Here is a 21,203-nt window from a genome sequence, read left to right on the forward strand (position 1 = left end):
ATAAAACTAAACAAAAGAACATTTCAAACAAATTTAAAATGGGTGTTATTTGGTTGCCATGCAAAGAAGAAATATCTATTCAAATTATGTATTTAATTTTTTTATACAGCAAAATATGGGTAATATGGATATGAATTTATTTATAGATCTAATTATAAAAACAACAGTTCAAATACATTAAAAATTATATATAATATGATCATTTAGCTATCTAAGTATTCATTATTGTTCTTTTAAATTATAAGTCAAACATATATCATTTAATAATTTATAGAAGCATCAAATCATTAATCATCCTTTGTTTTTTAATAGATCTAATGGCCCATCATTTTAAGTTATATATAATTATTAATTTATCCAATGTACTAAAATAATGGATCACCGAGAGCTTATAGAATGTGACATTAAAAACATTTATAGAATATTTAATGGACTTTCAGTATACAATAGATATAAAGGGACAAAGGAAGAGCTAGCTAGACCGAAATCAATCTGTGAGTTTTTTTTCCATAATTAAAAATAATTTTAGTTTTTGTTATTTTGGGGATAAACAAAGCAAAGGAACGGAGGACAGCATACTTACGTTGTATGTTCTACGTGTGCATTCCACATAGAGATGGAGACGGAGGGATGTTTTCTTTAACGGAGATCTAACCATATAAAATAATGGGTCCACTGATTTAAATGAAAATCGATGGTCATATTTATTTATTTTATTACGGTGCCATGTGGCGGTATGGAAGTGTTTATAGGGTCCTATGTGGCAATACGAGAGTGTTTGTAGGAAGTTTAATGGACTTTTCGTATATAATAGATTATTGGCGGTTTTGTTAAATAACCTCTTCTTATTATTACTATATGTACCTTTCAACAGTATATATGATATAGCCAACTACATGCATGACAAAAAAAAGTTTAAATCTAGAAATATAATACGATATACATGTGTATGATTATTTTTTATTTTCTTGAAAAAGTTTAAAAAACAGAAAAAAAAATCCTAAAACCAACTATAACATTGATACCACAGAAAACACAGCAGTTGAAATTGTCAATTTAGTATTTTACGAGTATATTTTCACTTATTGTTTTTGGCAAAATTTACTAAATTACATATCATGGAAGAAAGAAGCAACCAAGAACACAATATATATATACATATATATATATATATATATGTATATATATAAACACATATACATATACATACATACATACAAAAATATGTACAAGAATGAATAAATTCATCAGCAGCTATTTACATAGGGTTGTCCAACTTTATTTATGTATGTGTATGACTCCTAAAAGAAATTAACATGTGCATAAGGGTCTGATACATCCTGATAAGGATGAGTACAAATTTTATTGAGTATACTATAATAAATGCATCTGTTGTCTAGAAATTTTTTTCATAACCTTTATTTGTAGCTCCTATATATTACACCTTTATTTATTCACACGAGCTTTGAGCAGTGAGCTTATATGCATATAGTCTTCAGCTAGCATCGGAGACAACTAGATGACCTCAATTTTATCGACGTGAATTCGTAGTGCCTGCAAAAATGAAAAATAATTTGCAAATAAGAAAGAAAAGTGTGCGCGTGCACACAAGAGCAAATGATGATTATGAGATAAAAAATGTTACCATTCGAAGTTCCATTATCGTGATTAGTTGAAGGGTTGAAAGGCAACTTGTTCTTTTTTGTGTTATCCCACGACTTCGGTGGTTCAACTGGCCTGACGAGAGCTCCATATGCTTCATTTTTTTAAGCAAAAACCGAATTAGTATTATTGCAAAGTAATACAAAACTAAAGCAAAATAACTCATACAAAGATGATTTGTAGAGACGTTCTTTCTAGTACTATATACTATAGATCCATTTTGAAAATACTTTGTAATCCGTAGAATGTCTCATAAGTGCAATCTAATGAATTTTCTCTAAAAACAACATTTTTTAATTTGCTCAATACCATAAAAAAAACACAGAATTGGACACAGTACGATTGTATTTGTCATTGACATATGGGTCCAGGCCCTACATGTCATCTTCACATACGATTTTATTTTGCAACTAGTGTATATATCTCTGCAGTGGTGTTTCCCAAATTTTCTTCTTTTTTACGTCTATAAATGAAGAGGCATTTCCATAATGCCATTCTTAATTATTATGTGCCTGATGTTACTTGTATCTTGTTTCTTAGCATAAATTAAGCACAAAATAAGTTTCTCTATGGAGTTGACGCCTACAGAAAATGTCTCTATATATGAGGCAAATTATAAAATGCTAAAAAGACGCATCTTCAAAAGAATTTAGCAAAATGTGCTAACTATCTCTAAGGTGAATCTAGGATAAAAGTATTCTAGGTGATTTTTAATGTCTCTAAAAGTCTCTATACAACAGAACAGCTGACTTTACATGCAATTATTAAATCGTAAATCGCCTCTAGAAAAGTATCGCTAAGTAAGGTTTCTGTTATAGTTGGGGTTCAAACCCTGGTGTGCACGGACATGATTAAATGACACTGAGGTTGTGTTTAGTTTCACGCTAAAATTGGATGTTTGAAGAAAAAAGTTGAAAATTTATATGTGTAGGAAAGTTTTGATGTGATGAAAAAGTTGGAAGTTTAAAGAAAAAGATGGGAACTAAACTCGGCCTGAGTTGATACTCTGGCTGGAAGTTATAGTCACATCATTCAAAACTTTTTATGCTAACCTTATCTATGGAAGTTATATGTATAATAATTTAGTTATGGGATGCTAGCCCTAGGGCCAAAAAGTTTCCAATAATCCCTCAGTTTAGACATTTGATATTATAATTATTTTGGTATGATAGTTATGTGTATTTAAAATACTTGAATATTAGGAGAAAAATGGAAACTAAGCCTTGTAATGTTGGGATCTGTTTCAACTGCTGTTATCCATCAGAAAGCTTATGTGTTTGGCCTTAAATGTGGCCATTGTCAACAGATTTTCAAAATGGAGAAATTATGCCTTATATTAGTGCAATTCTCGCTATGATCAGCTCGATAAAATTATCTCGTGAACTTTATTTATATATGTCGGCGGCCTTGTCTTTGTTGCTTGCACGGAATCATTTATATTTAATAATATTACTCGACTAACATGAAGAAACCCTCCATAAGCACTTGCGAAATATTTCCGGGCCACGAAAACAACACAAGCAAAAGAAACATGATTTATATACATTCAAACTTAACATTAATTGGTGTAAAAAAAAACTTAACATTAATTTGAAAAAAATTAAACTGAAGGGTGAATTAATTGCCGATGTTTTTATATGACCAGATAATTAATTAGATTGATCACTAAATCAAAGAACCAGGGGCAAATCCACGTAGAGGCCATGTGATGCACAGGACACATGATAAAACTTTGAAATACTATTAACGTTAGCTCATGCTAGGTATGTAAATACTGTATTATATCCGTAATACATAGTTATAGATACCCGGTAACTAACCAGGATCAGTTGTCGTTTGCTGGCCATTCTTCTGAGGTTGATACTCTTTGCGTGGTCTGTTGCCACCCATCTTAAGCTTAATCTCAGGACTAAGTCCTGCATGCATGAACAATATACACACACATATATATAGGCATGATTAGAGAGCAAATGCTTGCAAACACAACATATATATGCACATAAGTTTGGAAGATAATATACCCGATGCCATGTATTTTTTCTGATCGGCCATTTTGCAGTTAGGGATCTCAGTGGAGAAAACCTCAATCAATTAAATCGTTAATTGATAAGGTGTTCGTGTGAGTTTTCTGCTAGCTAGCTTTTTGGAGCTGTGTCATTTTGGGCTATGTATATGAGCGCCTTATATAGGCAAAGTATCCCAAAACCCTACGGTAATTCACGATCAATGTTCTTATGAAATACGCTGGAATAGTCATGGAAGATGGTGATGCTCTCTTGTGTCTGTCCCTTGTTTGAACCCATCTTACATAACTTACTATTAATATTTCAACCCCAGATGTATATATATTTAAGAAGACAGATAATCAAGTAGTGTTTGTGTCTGTCCCTTGTTTGAACCCATCTTACATAACTTGCTATTAATATTTCAACCCCAGATATATATTTAAGAAGACAGATAATCAAGTAGTGGTATTGCATACATATGTTTTTATATTGTAACCTATACATAAGTTGGTTTGTGTTAGCTTGTTAGCTCTTGAGGCATTCAGGGATTTGTTCAGGCATGGAAAGGCATTCAGGGATTTGTTCAGGCATGGAAAGGCATGCATCATGTATGCCTTTCCATACGCATATAGTGCAATGTATTTGAATATCAAGTAATTTTCAATAGGAATTATTTGTACAGCCATGGCTATGACAATGTAAATTACCGGCTAAACTATTTGATTGACTGGACTGGTTTCGCGTTCTTCATCTAACTACCCTTGAATTTTTTGTACAGGAGGTTAATTTACTGAGCGATCTCTCGACCATCCTGAAGAATATGAGGTATTTTCCTGCGTTATTCCTGTCTTCGATTCAGTTCAAGCCATACGTAGGCAGAGCTCGTCGATCGATCAACCGCCCTGGCTACAAATTTAACTAAAACTTGGACTCATTAATTCATTCAGACATGCTAATATATAGTATATATATATACACATGAAGACGAACAGATCGGCAGCAGGCATGTGCATGATTTGTTCCTGAATGCGCGTAGTTGTTGCAGAGTGCAAACAATGCAGAACTTCTAATCAGAGATTGCAATTTCGGAACGAATTTTTGAAATTTCGCTCCTTACCGGCAAGCATATATATCTCGCCCGGAAATTTCTTTTTTCTTTTTAATTTTTTGTGAATTTGATCAAAATTTCTTAAATTGATTCAAGATATGTTAAACTTCCAAGTAATATCTGTCAAAAAGTACCGAAATTAAATTTTGCTAGAAAACGAAATAGTAAAACCCTGCTTCCAACTTGATTTCAGTTGCAACTGCAGGTAAATAATCTCTGATGGTTACGTTCTTGGCAAATATCTTCATATGCTCGCTGCAGGTGCAGGCTATAAATCTAGATGGCCTCGTTGAAATTTCCAAGCTAGTGTAGTTAACTGTTGATGAGGTCGCCATTAATTTGCCTGGTCCAATATATGGCCGATTAATATAAGCTCGGTCGCCTACCGATCGAACCACTAATTTAACTCGATCGCTTGTCTTCAAGCATTGCCGTGAATTAAATTAAAGCGTGTGCCGATCTTCATATTGTTTCATCACTAATTTCTCGTCAATTTCTACGTCCTCGGACGTAACTCATGCACTGACCGGGTCAAAATTTCGAACTAGCTAGGTCGGTGCTTGTAATTTGACTCTTTAATTCCTTGCCAAGAAAGAAAAACTTGACTCCTTCATTGTAAATTAGACGGGAGTGCATGCAAGCGTGTAAGGCTGTGTGGCCATTACAGGATATATAACAGTACTCTCTCTCTCTCTCTCTCTCTCTCTCTCTCTCTCTCTTACATTATAAGATGTTTAAAAAAATTCTTTAGTCATTTTTAAAAATTTGATCAAATTTATAAAAAAGCATAGCCATATTTTTTCTAAAAAAACAAACGTACTATAAAATATTTATTCAATGTTAGACTTAATAAAACTAATTTAGTGTTGTAGATGTAAATTTTATTAAACTTAGACAAATTTGACTTAGAGAAAAGCTAAAATATTTTATAATATGAAACAGAGAGAGAGAATTAAGTATGGTTCTAAATAATGATACGTAAGGACCGTGGTAACTTTTTGATCTGAACCAATTGGCAAAAAAATATTAACATAAAAATATAGTTAGTCAATTCTATTCAATAATGTCACAATTATGGCATCTTTAGAACGGAGGAAGTTTGCAGGAATTTAACTAATTAATTATTGTTAAAGTCTTAAAAAAATTGCTGCATTCCAATGAACCGTAAGACTGAACGCACGTTGTAGTGTGTAAAATACTACGTCATAGACACACACGATTAATTAGTCCAATTACAAAGTACATGATTATTTACTATTTCATTATTTGTCCACAAATATAAGATTCATAGTTTGAAATTTGTGATTCACAAATATAATTTGTTTTCCATTTTAGTCTTATTTAATGAAGGTGTCAGAGATGGGACTAGGGGCCCATCCCCCCGTCCTCCTCGGGATACCATGGGCCCCACTGAGACCAAAAAGATCTACATTTTCAAGGTACTAAGAAGATTTTACATACAACCATCAACATCCTCACATTTATCATTAAATTCTCCATCATCGACATCTTCGAGAAGGTTGTCCAATTCAAGGTGTCGAAGATGTTATATTCATCATTACCTTCTCCATCATCGACATCTTTGATAAGGTTGTCCAATCCAACAAGGAACTCTACATTGGGCAACAGGGGTGGACACGTGTGCCCTGAGCACATGCTGGTCCCGAGCAAAGCTGCCACCTGAGAAGAAAACACAGATCGACCGACGATGGACCCCCTACCCCGAGCTCTCCTCAGAGGACTCTATCCAACATAAATGCTTTGTTTAGCCCGTGCTCAGTATTAATCACATTGAAGAGTGAGTTAGGGTACAACTCACCCTCACCACAAGAGTCGTAGCGCCGCATGGCGCACTTTGCACGCCCATGTCGACCGAAGAAAAGGGGGGAGGGGGGGGGGGGGGCTTAACGGCACACCCTCTGCAACTGGCTTGCAGGCCCACTTCGGCCCATCACAGAGGCTGACTGGTGGGTCTGTCAGACCTGGGAGAAGACTTTCTTGCACCTTGCCTCACTTGTCAGACGGTGGGTGAAACCATCACATCTGGGCGGTTTGCTTGGAGGGACATTGACAAGAGTTAGCAACATACCCAAAGTAGTAAGAGTGGACCCACCCCAACTCCATGCATGCAATTGTATTGTGGACTACCCTTCATGTATAATAGGAGGATCCATACCACCGTGAGAGGGGTTTGAGTTTTATAGTTCTCAACCACCTAGAAGTTAAGTGCGCACGATTCATTGCCTTTGGACTTAGTTTTCTCTGTATTCTTCATTGTAAAACATCTCATCAATCCATAGTACACATCAAAGGAGTAGGGTATTACGCATCAATGCGGCTCGAACCTGTATGCTCGACTGTGGTCATTGTTTTCTTCCACGATCAGTCCAGATCCCGAGCTCAAGTATAGCACCATGGCCAAACTTTTCTAGGGGGAGTGCCAAGCTTCCCCGCTCGAGGATTTCTATACTCCGACATAGGGGCGTGTGATACTAAGCTATTTGCCTTTGATCCTTACTCTCTTCAAAAGAAAATCCATAGGTGGTTTATATTTGTGGACGAAGGAACACTATTACATAAATTATTTTTTTCGATGAGCACCCCAATAGGTTGTAGATTGGCCATAAGTGGCCGCATTTGCAAACATTGACCCCTATTTTCGTATACGGCTCCTTAAAAAGACCCATGAAAAAAAAATCAATTTTTCCAAGCGGGCCTCTTAACTCACTCGCATTCAAAATCGCCCCTCTCATTTTTTATTCTCCCTTCCTTTCTCTCTCTCCACGCACTCTCCTCCCCATCTCTCTCTCTCTCTCTCTCTCCCACCGAAACTCCTCTCCCACTCCTTTCCTGGCCTCCTCTCCCCTCTCCTCCCTTCCGGTGGTGGCAACGGCACCTTCCTCGTCTTCTCTCCCACACCTCATCTCCCCTCTCCCCTCTCCCGATGATGGTGGAGGGCTCGGGTGGCGGGGGAGGGTGGAGGAAACACGCAAGGACGGAGGTGGCCGTCCCCCACACGAATCAGGCGCGGAAGCTTTCCCCACCCGGATCTTGGGGCGGCGCCCCCCCCCCCCCCCCCAAATGGCCGATCTGACGGTAACTGCCCTCCCCCGCGACAACGATGACCTCGACGGCGACGACGATGGCCTAGGTGGCGGATCTAGGGTTTTTGGGGATTTATTTTGCGATTTTTTATTTTCGTAGATGGCCAGTTTAAGCACCACCTACATGGAAAAATGATAATTTTCACAGGCTTTTGGTGAGACGGGCCAGAGACCCGCACATGAAAATCCATTTTGGTTGTTTGGAAAAATTGTTCCTATACTAGTGGGAATAGCTAGCAAATGCTCGAGTTTATTATACCTCCCCAAAGAATAAAATGCTAGGAAGTATAATTGGTCAAAATCATCCAGGTTGATTAAGGACAGCTCAAATCTTTTTGGACAATGGAGTAATTGACTAGATACCTTTTTTAATCAGAAAACATGATTAGACCAACTAATAATTGCACTTCGGACCATTTTCTGGTAACTAAATGCAAGAATTTATCTCATATGCAATTTTGTATGTGCTAAATGCATTATTTTAGATACTCATGAGTGATGGTCGCTCTTGGTTCTATGTACGTCTGCACAGACCCATTACAGAAGAAATGGATATATTCTGAAAATTGAAGAGAGTACACAATTATGTTTTCCTCCTCGGGCTGTCAAAAGAATTCAGCAATATGTGCTATATATGTACATTATTTTTCATTAACATGATGATTGTTATTGGAGATCTCAAAATAAGAATCCAACACTCCGAAGGTTCAATATATATCAACAATAATATGTGCTCTACATTATTTCTCATTAACTGGACTGATATGGAATGAACATATATTAACCAATGTATTATATACAGACCAAAATGAAATAAAAATAAAAAAATAAAATACTGTGGTGACCTTGACTACTAGTAAATTACATACTATATGCTCCGAAATGGATACACCAGTTACAGACAAATTAATGTAAATGCAGTAGACAATCCTGATATTCTACTTCATTGTGGCTTTGTGACCTTCTCTCTTGTATAAGCTCTTAATTAATTACCTGATGAAAAAAAAGCACATATGTTAATTGGTGCGTTTCTCACAAGCTGCAACGTAACGTAAATTTGTGTGAGCTGCAGGAGATGGACACCCGGTTAATTAGCTTACTTTTTTCCCTTGCCTCCACCCTGAACTTTATCGTTCTTCTTCGGAGCAGGTTTACTCGAAGCTTTCTTGGTCGGCGGCTGGTTAGATTTAGTTTCTGCATGGCGTACACAGCAAAAGAAATGTCTTACATCTCATATTGTATATATGCATCCATGCAATAATACCATCACCATATATATTGATAATTAACTTACTGCTTTAGCTAGAATTTACTCTCACCTCACGGTTTATATATACACGCATGCATGCATAAGTTGTCTATGCATGGAGTTTTCAAAAAACATTTTGCAGAGCACACTGTACAAAAAGACTCGAACGAGTACATATATTTTCAGATTTCGTAGACAGAATAGAAGTGCTGCGACAATTAATTTGTTCAGTCTGAGAAAAAATCGATCGGGTCTGTCCATAATATGAAAAAGAAGTAAATATTCTCAACGTTTCAATTTTTTTTGGCTTTCTCCTAAGTTAACCATTTCTAACGTTGACACTATTAGATTTAGATTTTAAGATTCATATGGTTTAAAAACATGCAAACTATATATTATGAAAATATTTCTCATCATAAATCTGAAAACATAAATCTTATGATGTTAAACCTGCAGATGAAATTTTAGAAACTAATTGTCAAAGTTAGATACAACAAGTAATTTGAAGTGGAGGATATAACACCGGAGATTTTTTTTTGGCCCAAAAGAAAAGCATAAAAGCAGAAAAAATAATTTGTATAAAATATATTATTTTGAAAGAAACCAGGCGATTAATTTTATTTTTTTTGAAAGAAACCAGGCGATAAGTTAATTGCCTGAATTTTTTCTCGAACGAGTTTTAAGCAGTAAGCACTAACCCGAATCTATCTTCAACACTTCACGTTCTTTGCCCCCACCTACAGAAGGCACGCGCTTACTACTTCCTGCATGAATAATACATACTATGGTTAATTAAACCAAATGCTGAAAGAAACTACTGAAGAACAAAATGAGTCTATGCGCATAAGCTTGGAAGCTCATGTGTATAGCTTCATATGTATACCCGTTGCCTGGGCGGGCATCTTGTTCCTCTTGCAGCTGGGATCTCCTTGAGAAAAAAATAAACTCAATCGATTGATTGAAAAATAAAGGAAAACTTTTTGCTAGAAGGATTGCCTTGGAGCTGTGACAGTTTTGTTTTCGTTTATGTATGTGCAATATATATAGGCGAGAGGCGAGTACGTATAACCTTAATCCTAAGCAATTACGATCAATGTGCATGGGAAAATACACTGGAATAGTCATGGAAGATGCAAATGCTTGTGTTCTTCTGTGTTTGCCATCTTTCTTAATTTTCATTAACATGTTTAGGAGAACTGGTATATGTTGCATTTTCTTGTGATCGGGAGTAGCCGCGTTGTTATTAATTAATGCCATTGTAAACAGATCGACGTGTGGTTTATTTTGTGTTAGATAGCACTCGGGACAATCAGGAATTTCATAGCAGCTGGCTTGGAGAGAAATTTACTGACGCAGAAATTTGAGTGTGGAAGAATGATATATGGAGTATTTCTCTAGAAGAACTATGTCTACAACCTGCCATGGAAATGACAACAAAATTTCCAGACTGACAAATTAAATTAAATGCCACAGAAATGATCACTTTTGCAGGTTTCGCGCGCGTTGTTCACCTAGCTAGCTAGCCTTAAGTCGGTTTTGCTCAACGATCTCTCGACTGCATGCGGGAGATGATGATGAGGCATTTTCCTGCGTTATTCCTCCTGATTTAATTCAAGGGCGCAGCTACCATTTTGAGCCGCGTTATGTTCAGCTCTTCGATCAACCTAAATAATTTTAATTATAAGTTGGACTGTCAATACAGATATGCAAGATTTGTTATCTGAATATTCATGCGAGCATGCATGCAGTTGCTTCAGATTTGGCACACAACTTCCTACGTGATTCCGAGCTCACTTTCTTAATTAATTCAATTCATGGAGATTGTTTTTGCATGTGCTGCATGTAATCTAGAATGCTGACCTTGCAAATAGAACAACGTCTACATAATTAAACTCCCTGCAGGATTTTACTGCATTTGCTGTCGCTGAAATTCCCCATCAAATCGGCGAGGTCGTCGCAATTAATTGATCCCTCTGGCAGAGAACGATCGACAAATTCTACCATCTGACTTCAGTTATAGCAACGTGGCAAATTAAAAAGCGTGTCAAATTGATCTATAAATTAAAACAACTGAACCGACAGCAATATTTACCATGCTAGCTACTCCCTCCGTCCTATGATATAAGGGATTTTGAGTTTTTACTTGTAACGTTTGACCACTCCTCTTATTTAAATTTTTTTGAAATTATTATTTATTTTATTTGTGACTTACTTTATTATCTACAGTACTTTGAGCACAACTTTTCGTGTTTTATATTTGCAAAAAAAATTTGAATAAGACGAGTGGTCAAACGTTGTAAGCAAAAACTTAAAATCTCTTATATTGTGGGACGGAGGGAGTAGTTTCCACCGATCAGGACACATCCAAGCTAAAATTGAAGAGATTAAAAGTCACCTAATTTTAGTCATATCGATATTACTGATTTATTAGAAGAGTGCGAAATATTCAAAATTAACTGAAGAGATAAAAAGATTAATTACTTTTGACATATATCAAGGTTTCTTGGAGTGATAGGCAGGATTATTCAAACTTAAAGCGCGACTTTGACTATTCCCCTTTAGTCAGTTATATGACGGTGACACGAGTCAACATATATATGCCCGTGTTTGATGCGATATTTGGAAAGTCAAATATGTGATGTGATGCTAATGCATTCGTTGTTTGACGCGTCTAATGGGAGCCAAGTGCTTCCCCAAGAAGCTTTCTCTCCGTAAACCTAACCCCTTTTAAAATAATCCTTAATTCTCCTAGACCTTCAATTTCAAACAGAAATCAACTAATTTTAAAGCACATAAATATGTGTGGGAAACAATGGCTATGACGATGCCCATGGTCAATGGATCAATACCTCTCTGAAATTCCCAGCCAATTGAAATGGATTAGCTCGCGTGTGTTGCTTGTACTTGCACATGCATGTGCCGGCAGGTATACCAATAGCTACGACGGTCGTTTCCAAGAAAATCATGTGAAAAGTGCATTGTTGTCTTCTACAATCTATGAGACATATTTTAGAGGCTGTCCAAATTCATAATTCTAATTCTAATTCTAAAGTAGCTTCAAAGACAGCACATCAGTGAACCAACTACAATTGCATATATTGCTGAAGATGTGAAATTGCTTAATGGTTTATGAATTATGGATTATTAATTACCGGCATGCTTCTTAATATCTACAACTGTATAGATTTTACAAAACAAAACTAATTTATCAGTATTTCTCAGAAAACTTTTCCAAATCAACTTATCATATTTCTAATATTTAAAGTATTTATTTGTGTTCTCGAATAATTGTTTTTGTCTATCATCCACCATCTAAAAAAAATCTCAAAATCTTGAATAAAAACATTGAGTTGTACTTGGTTAGAGTCTCAATTATTTTTTTATGATTTCACCATACAAAACTCAAAATTAACAAGTTGTCCTAAAATTCTAACATCTCAATTATAATATTTATATGATTTAACGATTCTAACTTTTGAATTAGTAAATATCAAGATGATTTTGGTTGTTTAAAATATGTTCTCCGGTGTCTCCCTGGGGATGCAAGGGTTAATGGTTAGTTTTCCTAATTAAATTTTTTGATTTTCGTACTCAGAAAGTGCCATCTTTCTGAGTGGCGTATATCAATTTTCGAAGGTAAGCAAAGCAATCTTCATTTTCCATGAATCTGCATGACATGACAAATGGATGCATGCCATTGGCTGGCTTAGTGTTTGAATATTCTGAAGATAAAGATAAAGATTAAGATTAAGTTTTTTACGCAAAACGATGTGGTATTAACGTATGATTGATTGAGTTTTAATTATTACAAACTTGAAAAATAGATTAATATAAAAGCAACGTTCATATAGAAAGTTTTCGCATGAAACGGACCGTTTAGCAGTTTGAAAAGCGTGCCACAAAAATCTTAATCTTCATTCAACTCTTGTTGGAGAAAAGAACGGGACATAATGTCACGTACAGCTTGGCATAAAATTTTCAGTTGCTGGCTTTGCATATGTGACATGGATACGCGTTGCGTTGACATTTTCCCCAATTAAACTCGCTCGGTCATAAAATGTAAAATTTCTATTATTATCATCATCTCAAAATTTAGTAACTTCGATGCTATAGCATTCAAAATTTTTTACTCCTCTTGTTTATTAACCATCACAATATTTTTTTCAATTAATTTATCTATTTTTTAATACATGTATCCAACTTTAAAAATGTTTATATTTTTATTTTGTACGGCGAGTACTCTTTTCGCGTGACACATCGAATAGCCTTCTGCGTGGGCTGCTCAGACGGTTGTAGCCAAAATTTAAATATTCAACCTTAAATTTAGAGCTGTTTTTGAGTTTTTTTCATCGAAGTTTATTTTATAGCCTTTGCTTTTAGATTTCTAAGATCACGGATATAAAAGTTTTATTCACAAATTACTTTCCATTTGCAAATATGTCGTTTCGATGGCTTCGAAAAATAGCTCAATTGCAAATCAATACAGTAATTATGCGGTTTTTCCGACCATGTTCCAACCAAACAGAGGTGATGGTAATTTAAGTTTCAATTGTGGACGGCTTCTGTATTGGTCTGTGATTGTACATAATTTAATTGGCGTGTTGAAACCTTCTGGAGGTCCTGTGCTTCCAGCAAAATTCCTACAGATTTCTCATTCCATACATGCTCAGAAAACACTGTAAACGAGCCAGCAGGTGCCTACTGACAGAACCTAACACTAATTTTATACTCCCTCCGCCCCCCCGCAAAAAAAAGGCAAACCCTGGATTTCCGTGTCCAACTTTGATTGTCCGTCTTATATAATTTTTTTTTATAATTCATATTTTTATTATTGTTAGATGATAAAACATGATTAATATTTTATGCATGACTTGTCTTTTTAATTTTTTTCATAATTTTTTCAAATAAAACGGACGGTCAAACGTTGGGCACAGAAACCAGGGTTTGTCTTTTTTTTTGGGACGGAGAGAGCTCTCCAGAAGGATATATTATGGTGAGTTTAATTTCAGAGTAAATATTTTGCTAAAACTATCATCGATGTATCACAAAATTTAGCATTAAGTTTTCCATGGAATTGTAGATTGAACGTGGAGTTTCACAGGACTTAGATTGAATAGCAAATTTATCACAACACTACATATTTACTATCAATTTAATCACAAAACCATAACGTTTATAGATGCAACATAGTAGTAGCGCTAGGGATTTAATATGTAAATATGTAGTTTTGTGATAACTTTAATATTAAATCTATAGTTTTATGATAGTTTGGCTAAAATATCTTTAGTTTTGTGAAGTTTACTCTTAATTTCAACTAATCCTTCTTCATGGGAAACTGCGCGAGATGAATTTAATTGATTGAACAACAATTTTTCACACATAGATACAATGACATGCCATCCATACATTCATTTTATTTGAGACCCTGTATACAATATGTATATTGACCGAACAATTAATGAATGAACATAATATGAACAAATCGAACACGCATCGACGCATAAAAATGTACATATATACTAATGAACTACATGCTGATGAACCGCCTGAAGACTCATGAACACTGACATTATTTTCTTCACGCTTACTATGCTATTTGTATATGGTAAGAATTTGCATATTTTGTTCTTCCACAAGCACTGCCAAATCAATTCTTCAGCCGTTGAGTGACGGGAACTTCTTCGTCCTAATGCTCTTGTCTAGGAAGAAAAGACACATATTGACAAGCAGAGACAGGGGATTAGCCAAACCAATTAATAACTATTTCACATGCATCTATATATAAGTCTAAATTAGTGAGGCTTAATTTTTCTTTTGCTCACTTGTGTAGGTGCTGTTCTCCGCTCCACCACCTCCCTGTTGGCCGTGATTGCTGCTCATGCTGCTAATGTAGTACTGATGATCTGAGTTTTGCTGCTCCGGCATCCTGCCAGTCGAACTACCCTTGGATGCAGATCCTGCACAAAATTAACAGCGTAAAAAAACATATGATATGAAGAATTGCAGGGTGTAATAATACAATGTACTGTTTATATCAGCTAATTACTAACTACCATTGTAATACGATGAAGCAGTTGATTGGGCGTTGTTTTCTTTGTAGGAGTTGCCGTAGTTTGTTGTTCCCTGCTGATTCGGCTTGGAGTTCGAATACCCTGCATGCATGGATTCATTGAGTTAGAGAGCTAGTTTATTCATACAAAATAGCTATATATATAAAGAGATTTGCTCCGGTTCAACAAAAAGTATTTTGAGGTACCGGTACCTCACAGTATCAAATCGTTTCCGATCGTTGGATCTAACCGTGCCCATCCCGCTCAGCTAGATCCAACGATCGGAAATGATATAGCATCGTGTGGTACCGGTACCTCGAGATACTTTTTCTTGACTGGAGCAAATTTCATATATAAAATACAGTACAATATTGTTAATTTGATCAAGAAGTTAATACTAGTCACCTTTTGAGTAGTAGTCCATTCTGATCGAGATTCTTGTAAATGCTTGATCGAAGGGGATTATTGTTGAGAGCAAGTACATCTGTTGAGTTTATATAGGATCGATCTCAACCTAAGACAATCAAAATCCTGGGAACATTCACTGACAATGCACCTTATTTACAGTCGTTTTGGCCTCCTTCTAGTTCTTGACAATATTATTGCTCTCCTGAAGCAACCTCCTGTTTCCAAGAATATGCATGCCATTAGCTGAGAGTACGTGTACGTACAAGTCACAAATTTTCAGTTTGCTGGGGAACGTTTACAATGGTCACATGGGTACGCCTAGCTAGTGTTTTGACATAGGAGTATATTTTTCATTTTTTTGTTCAATACCGTGTTGCGTTGTGGTGAACTCCTCGATCGATCTGTTAGCTGTTTAGACGGTTTCAGCCAGCAAATTAAAGAAACTTTCAACGCAAATCGCGATACAGCGCTGCAAGCTCTGAGCTAATTCTACAGTTTTTCCCGCCATGTTCCAGCCAAACGGGCGATGCTAAGTTAAGTTTAAATCATGCATGGACGGTTAGTTTCCGTGTTGATCGGTAGTTTCGATATAATTTATTCATAATGTTCAAGCCTTACTGAATACTCATGGACATTTCCCATGGAAGTCATCAGAATACTTCGTAACCATACCACATAGTAACCGAATTGGAAGCAAATTTAAGTAATCAATGAAGGGATACGAACTTGCATGTATTTTTTCCCTGTGGTTTCTACTGCCATTAGACCGGACAATGTCGGCAAGAAAAAAAAACAGAGAGGTTAGTGTAAAACGCAGGTAATTCTGCACGGTGACCAACTCTTTCTGTTTCATGTCAGCGATTTAATTTGACACAATTTCCTGGACATCAATTTCTCGTGGAATTTAGAAGTCAAAATACTTTGAATAAACACAACTACTATCCCCATTCCAAACTCCAAGTTAACTAAGCATATTAGCGGCAGACAAAAAGCATGCTAATGAAAAAAATGATATTTTATAGTAGTTGTATTTTACTAACTCAACATCACATAAATGATCAGCTACATAAATATTACACGTAAACTTCCATCGGGTTTCCGTTGTGAAATTGCTTCGTAGTAATAATATTAACTTCCACGCCTAGACCAAGATTAATTAACTCCCTGGCACATGTGTTGCAACAGCGCATCTAACGATGGAATACTCCATGGTCAGGTAATATTCTACTAAAAGAAAAACTAATACTCTCTCCGTTTTTCTATCTTTGACACAGTTCATTTTTTAACCTCTGTTTTTAACATTCGTCGTATTAAAAAATAATTACTGTGGTGTAATTTGTATCGCTACAAATAATTTAAGAATGACATATTTTATATATTTATAAAAATATTTTAATAAGACAAACGGTCCAAATGTATTTTTAAAATCAATGGCATAAAAAAATGGAGGGATGAAATCGGTTATGGTTGGGAATAAATCCCTCCTTCACGCAAAACGAAGCAGTACGTGTTTTATTAAGTAATACCTATTCTTTTTTTAAAAAAATGAATCAATATGATTTTTTAAAGTCAACTTTCGTATTTTTTTTTTTTGCAAAGAACACACTATTTAGCAATTTGAAAAGCGTAGGCATGTAAAATGAGAGAAGTGAGTCGGGAAAGTAAGTTTCTAACAAATGTACGTCTACCCAAAATGGATAGTGTCAGTCTTTTTTGCCTTAGTTCCGGAAACATAAATAAATCTAGCACAGAGCAAGTCTCATTAAAAGAGGTGTTGTCATCAATTATATTTTTTAATTACTAATTTCTGAATTAAATAAGTAAAATTATAAATTGAGATTCTAATATATATGGATACAGCTTCGTATTTATAATTCTAGTTTTTTAAAAGTTTAAAGAACTAAAGAGTCTAATTTACAATGGCATATTATCTTTAACATGAATTTGGTATATTCTTTTGGATAAATGAACTAATTATATGCCTTTGTTGTTTTTGCAAGCACATTGTAAGAGAAAGTTTAATAGTATAGCCCACTACTGGCTCCAATTCATTTATAGCCAATCTAATAGCCAATTCATACAATAATCGTTTACTATACTATTAATATATGGTCCCACATGTCATACACACACTGCGTCTTAGAGTCCGTGCTGCAGCTGGCTACAGATCTGTAGACCGCTCCTCTTCCCTCTCATCTTTTATCTCATTAAAATATGTTTATAGCTGGCTAATAGTTTGCTATTGTACATGCTCTAATGGGTTTGTTTGATGTTCCAATAAATATTCGTGACCATATTTGTTTCGTTTCGTATTTGCTCTGTATTTTTATTTGATGATATTTGATTTCCTTTTGGTATCCCTAGTTTCTGTTTCTGGTTCCGATTCCAAAGAAAAAAACTGAAAATATATATGGTAGCAGTAGTTTCTGTATGTTTTCGAGCCGTTTCTTTGATCCCTAGTCTCGGGGTATACACATATGAGCAAACAAATTTTATTGAACAAACAAATTTACATTCCTAAGTGTATATACATTGATCCACCTAATTTTGCTGACTTCCTGGAAATCTTGGTACGACGCGTAGCTCCTAGAAATTACACCATTATTTATTCACACGAGCTTATCAGACACGAACAAATTTAAATTCGTATATATACACGAGTTTTTTACAATAGGATTGAGTATGTGCAGCCTCTGCCATCGCATTCATGGATAACAACGAATTGTCAGTACTCCTTGTTGGTTTGCTGGCTACTCGCGCTCTCCTGCCAAAATGTAAAGTTAGTTCTGGATTGAAAAGCTCAACAAGGTCGCGAATAAATAATATAAAAGGATAGATATATATGATTATTTGCATATATATTAGGTTAATTACCTTTCACTTTTCCCTTGTGGCAGCCACCTGCCTGACCAATTGATGTTGTGTAAATGTAATGAGACATGCTCTGTGCTAGCCCTCCTGTGAAGCTCATTGCTGGGACTGGGTGAGAAGTGCCTGTAGCTACAACACCACGAAATTAAACCCAGCATCAGTCACCTACCTAGCTCATCTCTTTTGCTACTAGCTACCTTCATTAATTATTTTTTCCATTAGTAACGTTAATTTTGGATATATATATATATATATTTAATTACATATAGTTTTCAAGTATATATATGCATAGGTTTGATGAGCTATTAATTTTTACATTTTAAGATAGAAATAAAAATAACTCAAGCAGCAATTGAATTATTTCACACGGTATATATACTTATAGAAGAAGCAAATAATTAAAATCAACTGTTTGATCAACCAATTCAACAATGACAAGCTAGAGCTAACCTCTATCGTCCCCTCCCTGATTAGTGCCCGTGGTCGACACTCCAGAGGAGGAGCCACCTCCACCCAGGGTAGCCACAGGCTTTGAAGTTCCTGCAAGAATAATTATTGCATGAGTGAACAGTTAATTAGCTACAAAAGTAATACTGCCGTCGTAAAATATAGCAATTTTGTACTAGTGAACATATCTGCACATATATGCACAAAGGTTTGGAAGATCGTACCCGTAGCGGTGGCCATTCCTCCTACTTATGTAAGAATCTTATTCTTGGGAAAAACTTCGAAATGAAATTGTTGATCTGTACGTCGTGTGCGATAAATTATTTTGGCTTGCGTTTGTGCCGCTTATATAGATAATAAGTAGCCTTAGGATTACTGTCTGTAATTACGATCATTGTGATAGGAAAGTGCAGTGGAGTAGTCATGGAAGCTGCAAATTACTTTGACATTGAATTTTTGTTGCAGAAAAACAGACCTGAACGTAAGTTGTCCAATTTTACCGTTAGTTCTAAGGAACGACATGTAATCGTGTCTTAATATCCCTAGAGCCAAGAAGGAAATTCCTAGGCACGACGGGGGATATATTTCTCCCAGTCAATGTAGAATTGCAGAGTGTTGGATACTGCACATGCAAGTTAACTGATCAAGCTGGTTCGTTTCACTGTACAATCTATATGTCCTAAAATATAACAAATATTCCTACCATTCAACATTTATCATAATAAGTAATTTCTCAACCTATATTATCTTCTCAATTTAAGTTCTATACCTACTTAACCAATCGTAACATTCTCTCGTTTAGTTACACCAGCTGATTCTTTAATCTTCATGCATGCCACCTCAAAAGTTTTTATATTTTGGATGAGACATGGTAGTAATTAATGCAAGCCAAGAGTAGTACTACTACCTTTGTCATAATAATTATATTTCTATCAATCAAATTTATTAAAAAACATTATATTTGTAAAACTAATCCAATCCTATCTTACCGTAAAGTTGATGCGCACTAAATACTAAAACTCAACATGCAAGTGTGCTACATCATCACTTAATAGCAATTATTATCCAGAATATTTTAAATCACACACAAGTGTGCCACATTATCACCACTAGCAATTATTATTTCGAATATTTTAAATATAAACATGACATATCATTTATAATTTTATTGTATTTTTAGAACTCAATATGCAAGCTAGTAATGTCAAATTGTTATCTCCACATCATTTTCACATTATTTTAACATATACATCTATTGTTTCTATAATGTATAACTTGCATTTATCCGTATATCCCGCCGCAAAGCTTGGGGTATCAACTAGTTAATTAGATAGAGATATCCTACCTTATACCCTCCCATCTTTCTATCCCCATCTGCCTTTTTTCTAGTTCTACTAGAAAGGTCTCGCGCGCGGCGTAGCGCGGGTGTAATAGACGTGTCTAAAAGAGCCTAAGACGCATGTTATTGGAGCTTATTGAAAGTGTTATATTTAGCTGGCAATTTAGCCTGTGTGGGACAACAGAACAAGTAACTCATTTCAAGCTGTAATGAGCTTGATTGGTTCTATGTTTAAATTTGGGCTCTTATAGACGTACTGCTATGATTTAAGGATATACACCTCCTGTTAGATTCAGGCACTCAGTAAGTAAGCATGTTCTCATGCTTAGATTACATACAGTCTGTTGGAGGTGCATTATATCCTGACAGAGTGATGTGCCATGCTGGGATATATGGCATGGAAGAATCAATGCATGTAGTAACTATATCGCAAAACATCTCCGATCACAACAATTGCAGCTATAGCAAATAACACAAAGGGGCATTTTGTGCCATTTAGTGAAAGTAGCCTGGTTTCAGAAATGGCAAGCACCATTGACTGAATATGCACAATCCTTTGTAGGGATAATTTTTAGAAGCTCAATATTATGAATCGGCGATACGAATCATTTAGTGTTTGCCTATTAGACATGGTGAGCTAGCAATAGCTAGAACATCAGTTGGTTGATCCCCAGGCCAATACAGAAGAACATATCCTTGGTCTTATCTTCCCAGCACAAAACAAAGAGTGGCCGAAGCATGAGCATTGCTATACTTGAGACAGCTTCTTGCCATGGTAGGTGGGATAATATTACATGGGAGCCCCAAATCTAAAGTGAATGGGCAGTTAGTACTTGTTTAAACAAATTACCACACAAGTAGAACATAACTGTTTAAAATAATTACTTACATTTGAGCGACTCCAGTGGCAGTGTATCTCAGAATAGCTTGCACAATACTGAAGCTCTGGGATGACCACC

The 21,203-nt window shown here is 35.6% G+C and overlaps 2 protein-coding genes and 2 long non-coding RNA genes across 4 annotated transcripts; all 4 read right to left on the reverse strand.

Moving 5' to 3' along the window:
- Positions 1-978: 978 nt before the first annotated feature.
- On the reverse strand, positions 979-3,572 carry LOC127783179 (uncharacterized). Its single transcript, XR_008019253.1, has 3 exons — positions 3,483-3,572; positions 1,646-1,756; positions 979-1,554 (listed from the first exon to the last, which is right to left on the reverse strand). It is a non-coding gene; the product is annotated as an uncharacterized LOC127783179 (long non-coding RNA).
- Positions 3,573-8,617: 5,045 nt separating this feature from the next.
- LOC127783178 (uncharacterized) lies at positions 8,618-10,131 on the reverse strand. Its single transcript, XR_008019252.1, has 4 exons — positions 10,013-10,131; positions 9,828-9,893; positions 8,981-9,074; positions 8,618-8,873 (listed from the first exon to the last, which is right to left on the reverse strand). It is a non-coding gene; the product is annotated as an uncharacterized LOC127783178 (long non-coding RNA).
- Positions 10,132-14,518: 4,387 nt separating this feature from the next.
- LOC127783358 (uncharacterized) lies at positions 14,519-15,663 on the reverse strand. Its single transcript, XM_052310614.1, has 4 exons — positions 15,585-15,663; positions 15,183-15,281; positions 14,952-15,086; positions 14,519-14,828 (listed from the first exon to the last, which is right to left on the reverse strand). The coding sequence occupies exons 1-4, from the start codon at positions 15,661-15,663 to the stop codon at positions 14,785-14,787; spliced, it is 357 nt and encodes a 118-aa protein (XP_052166574.1). The 3' UTR covers positions 14,519-14,784.
- Positions 15,664-18,143: 2,480 nt separating this feature from the next.
- LOC127781237 (uncharacterized) lies at positions 18,144-19,206 on the reverse strand. The gene is made up of 4 exons (XM_052308167.1): positions 19,130-19,206; positions 18,909-18,998; positions 18,462-18,587; positions 18,144-18,351 (listed from the first exon to the last, which is right to left on the reverse strand). The coding sequence occupies exons 1-4, from the start codon at positions 19,143-19,145 to the stop codon at positions 18,338-18,340; spliced, it is 246 nt and encodes an 81-aa protein (XP_052164127.1). The 5' UTR covers positions 19,146-19,206; the 3' UTR covers positions 18,144-18,337.
- Positions 19,207-21,203: the final 1,997 nt, after the last annotated feature.

This window comes from Oryza glaberrima, chromosome 8, assembly GCF_000147395.1.
Source record: "Oryza glaberrima chromosome 8, OglaRS2, whole genome shotgun sequence".
Taxonomy (NCBI): domain Eukaryota; kingdom Viridiplantae; phylum Streptophyta; class Magnoliopsida; order Poales; family Poaceae; genus Oryza; species Oryza glaberrima.

Excerpts from the sequence above, each read along its gene's own strand:
- LOC127781237 (XM_052308167.1), bottom strand. Across the intron at positions 18,588-18,908 it reads TCAGGGAGGGGACGATAGAG|CTACAGGCACTTCTCACCCA; the intron begins GTTAGCTCTAGC and ends GTGGTGTTGTAG.
- LOC127783358 (XM_052310614.1), bottom strand. The coding sequence starts at position 15,663 with ATGTACTTGCTCTCAACAATAATCCCCTTCGATCAAGCATTTACAAGA. Across the intron at positions 15,087-15,182 it reads TGCTTCATCGTATTACAATG|GATCTGCATCCAAGGGTAGT; the intron begins GTAGTTAGTAAT and ends AATTTTGTGCAG. Across the intron at positions 14,829-14,951 it reads GGAGAACAGCACCTACACAA|ACAAGAGCATTAGGACGAAG; the intron begins GTGAGCAAAAGA and ends TTTTCTTCCTAG.